Here is a 4,305-nt window from a genome sequence, read left to right on the forward strand (position 1 = left end):
CCCGATTAGCCCGATGGGCTAGTCAGAAACCCAAACATTTAGGGTTAGGATTGGAAATTTCTAATCCGAAAAAAAAAAATCAATCTGATTAGCTCACACCCGTAATCTGATAGAGCTAGCCCAAAACCTGATGAATTGACCCGATTGACATCCCTAATTAATCTCAATACATTTAGCATTCTCAACAAAATCTTTATCTCTCTCTTTCCTAATTATGTTGGAAGAGAGAGATAAACACAGAGAGAGATAAACACAAAGAGAGAAAAGAAGCCAACGAAGCGGGAAAAAAAAAAGAATAAAAATGGAAAAAAGGAAAATAAATTAGAAAATGAAAAAAAAAATTAAAATGATTCGTCTGACAGGGAAGTCGCTCACAAAATGAGCGCTTATCACATCAAAACTCATACAAATCAACGATTTAATTTAGATAATAAATATATTGGTTGATTGTCATGTCATATCAAAAAAAAAATATTGGTTGATTGTATATAAGTAATTGAGAATTGAGTTAACATTAAGTATTATACCATAAAATCCAAATGAAAAGATGCATATTCAAAACATGGATATCGCGCTCTAGACTATAGACAACATCGATCAGATGCCATTAATTCTTATGATGAAAATTGCATATAACATACATATAATGATTCATGTAGCTAGGTTGTCTTAATGTATGAATTGCGTACATGTATATTGTTAATTACTCTTAATTGTACAAGGTTCAAATGTTTTTTTTTTTTGGTAATTGTATAAAGAAACTTTTTTGATAGTATTTAATATGTGATATCGCACCTTCCACTATAGTGACAAATGGAGTGAGTATCCACATGATTATGAAATAAAGCTCATCTTGGAGTAAAATTTGGTCCTCCATCTCATTTGTTCCAATCAAATATCCCAAAATCTTTTCCTGACATATTATATACTACTTAATTAATATGCTTTTCCTTCTTGATTGCTTTCCTTTTGTGTTGCCAAAAGACTAGCTAGCTATTTGACCCTTATCTTAGATTTTACTTGGTTCAAGTTAGCTGTCTATTCTGTTCTAGTTTAAGTTGAATACGCCACTCCAAAATAATAATGTTGCATTTCATTCCATCTTTTTATATTGATGATAATATATACTCCCTCCGTCCCCAAAATAAGTTCCTCTTTGGGGACGGCACGGGTTTTAAGAAAAAGTGATAAAGTGTATTGATAGTGGAGAAAAATATGTTATAATTAATATTGAGAGTGGTGGAAAAATGAAAAAGTGTTATAATTAGTATTGGGAGTGGTGAAAAAGTGAAAAGTAAGAATAAATAAAGTATTATTAGTGGTGGGGTAGTTGTCCAAAAATGGAAAGAAAGAAAGAGGAACTTATTTGGGGGACGTCCCAAAAAGGAAAAAGAGGAACTTATTTCAGGGACGGAGGGAGTATAGTTTTGCAACATAACATGTGCAATAGTGATATGCATTATACACATTATAATATGTTGGGGCAGTGAAGTAGAACGTTAAGCAAATTTGTATGGGCTGGGTCAAGAGCTGAGCCTCAAAGCTACACATGCGCAGCATATATAGCTAGTACTGCAGTTAAAATATAATCCAGAATTCATGGAATATTTGGATAATTAGACAAACATGGGTTAAAATATGACATGAGGAACATGACATATGATGAAAAGTAGAGAAACACATTAAACTGGGGTATGTATGTTTTGAAAGAGGGGTAGATGGTTTATTCCATTAGTTTCTATCAACAACTTTGCAACACATGCAACCCCACCCCCCCACCCCCTAATTCCTATAATTAGGTGTTTGTAACTGTAAAAATTCTCCTTCCTTACATAGTACCACAACATTTATTCCCCAATCAATTATCATTTACAACTCTCCTTGTATTAAATATCCATGGGCAAAGCCCTAGTTCCACCCCTTCCAAACTAAACAAAGCAAGATCCCAAAACCTCAAAACCCTCCAAATATGGAGTCTAGTTCTAGATTCGATCCATGCACCAACTCTGAAACCTCCGACACCTCCGATCTCCTCGCCCTGGACCTCAACCTCTCCGGCCAGGACCACGGCCTCATCAACCTCCTCGACAAAAGCTCCGCCGCCGACTCATCGGAGCCGCGCGTCTTCTCATGCAACTACTGCAACAGGAAATTCTACAGCTCCCAAGCCCTCGGCGGCCACCAGAACGCCCACAAGCGCGAGCGCACCATGGCCAAGAGGGCCGGCACCTCCGCCGCCTACACCCACCACGACGCCGCGGCGGTGCTCGGCTACCCGAGCATGGCGTCGCTCCCTCTTTACGGCTCCAACATGAACAGGTCTCTGGGGATTCAGGTCCACTCCATGATACATAAGCCCGGCTTTTCGGCGTATAATGGGCGGTCGGGCTGGGGGAGGAGGCCGCTCGACCAGCAGCCGGCGATAGGGCGCCTGGCGGCGGAGGTCGGATCGTCGTCGGGAGGCGGAGCAGCCAGGTTTGACGGCGGGAGGAGATTCGCCACGGCGGTAGAGGGGATTGGGGGATTCAGATGGGATGGTGGCAATCAAGATGAGTTGAAAAAATTGGACTTATCTCTCAAATTATGATAAATTTGTTTTTTTTTTTAAATAGAAATCTGTTTGAATTTCTTATTGCTTAGAATTTGTAAGATTTTGAATTCTTTTCCCTGAATTTGTTTAGGATGAATAAATAAAAAAAGTATATATATTAGACTAGCTTTTTCTTGTTTTTATTAGTTTTTCCATTTTCCGCAATTTCCAGTGTACATTTGGAATTTAATTATAATGATGAGAAGTGGCTCAGCTCGAAGTATTTTGTAATTTTATGTTATAAGAAATATATTCATATTACCGATCATTTACCATGTTATAATCGATTTATTCCAAGGATATATATATATATGTCGGTAAAATGCTTAATTTTTTTGGTAAAACATTTATTTCAGGCTATATGTATTCACCCAATAGTGTGTACCTGTAATTAATATATATATTATAATTGAACTGAAAAATTAAATTAGATCTTCAGGAGCTTGTAGATTTGTAGGCAAAGACAAAAAATGGTGATGTGGCCATTGTCTCCTTTTAACATAATTTTATACAAGTGTACATTGTTTTCCTTCTTTTACGCCTAGAGCACTTTCGATCCTAATATGATTAAATACTAACTAATTCTTTATTTTTCATACTTTAAAATACTTAAATATTGTGCTATTGTTCTCAAAGAGATCTGAAGAATCTTATGATAAATTTGTTGTCCATATTTAATTTGCGTCTGCAACTTTTTTTATGTCTCCATGGTGATCAACAATCTGGCATAAAGTCATGGAGCCGTACATATTAGGTTAAATTAATCAGTTTATGTGAAGTGACTTGGTTCACGTTCACGTGTATGTGTACAAGAAATGGACGGCTGTGATTTGGCGTAATCGGAGAGGATGCACTGACCCCACCTGCAGTTGGGAGATATTGACTATCTATTAAGATGTCTTCATCAACAGGTTGGTGCGTATTCATCTACTAACTTCACTTACTCACTTAGTATTCCTCTTAAACTTTTAAATCAAGGTTCTCAATTTGTGAGATTTAGTTCTATGTTTTAATTTGTATTATGAAACTATGCCGACTATGACCCTTTATTTTATAACTGTATATGTTTCCTACTCTATTCCAATGGTACCACGAGTCATAAGGTTTTTTAGGACAATAACTTAGGTTGATTTGGAAATTAAGATAATAACTTTCGAATTTATGAAAATAAGATACTAATTAATAAGCGTTGCACCCGTGTGACATTTATGGGCCAATTATTAAATTTTGGGATTTTTTTACACGGACCAAGCACATGACAACCCACACGGAGGGGTTGATTAAATGTGGCAAGCACGTCATTTTTGCGGCTCCAGATAGGATGTTATGTGCTTGATCCATGCGGGAAAGTTCAAAAATTCGATAATTGGCCGAGAAATGTTCTGCGGGTGCAACGCTTATTAATTAGTGTCTTATTTTTACAAGTCCGAAAGTTATTGTCCTAATTTCCGAATCAACCTAAATTACTGTCCTAAAAAACCCTCTGACTCATCATGATACCATGGATGGACTTCAAAAATATTTAAATTGAAATAATAAAATTAAAAATTATTCATAAGATAAAATACTTAAAATTAATCATAATCATTTTATCCTTCATTTAAAAAACTTAAGAATTATTCACTAATTTTTGAATTGTGAATTCGAGTTTGTGAGTTATAATTCACAATCAATAATAATTCTAGGTGTGAATTCAAGTTTTAAAATTTAGATTC

The 4,305-nt window shown here is 35.9% G+C and overlaps 1 protein-coding gene across 1 annotated transcript; it reads left to right on the forward strand.

Moving 5' to 3' along the window:
* Positions 1–1,476: 1,476 nt before the first annotated feature.
* On the forward strand, positions 1,477–2,858 carry LOC131005076 (zinc finger protein 1-like). The gene has a single exon (XM_057931882.1). The coding sequence runs from the start codon at positions 1,970–1,972 to the stop codon at positions 2,585–2,587; it is 618 nt and encodes a 205-aa protein (XP_057787865.1). The 5' UTR covers positions 1,477–1,969; the 3' UTR covers positions 2,588–2,858.
* Positions 2,859–4,305: the final 1,447 nt, after the last annotated feature.

This window comes from Salvia miltiorrhiza, chromosome 1 (genome assembly GCF_028751815.1).
Source record: "Salvia miltiorrhiza cultivar Shanhuang (shh) chromosome 1, IMPLAD_Smil_shh, whole genome shotgun sequence".
NCBI classification, from domain to species: domain Eukaryota; kingdom Viridiplantae; phylum Streptophyta; class Magnoliopsida; order Lamiales; family Lamiaceae; genus Salvia; species Salvia miltiorrhiza.

Coding starts and splice junctions, on each gene's coding strand:
- LOC131005076 (XM_057931882.1), top strand. CDS start 1,970: ATGGAGTCTAGTTCTAGATTCGATCCATGCACCAACTCTGAAACCTCC.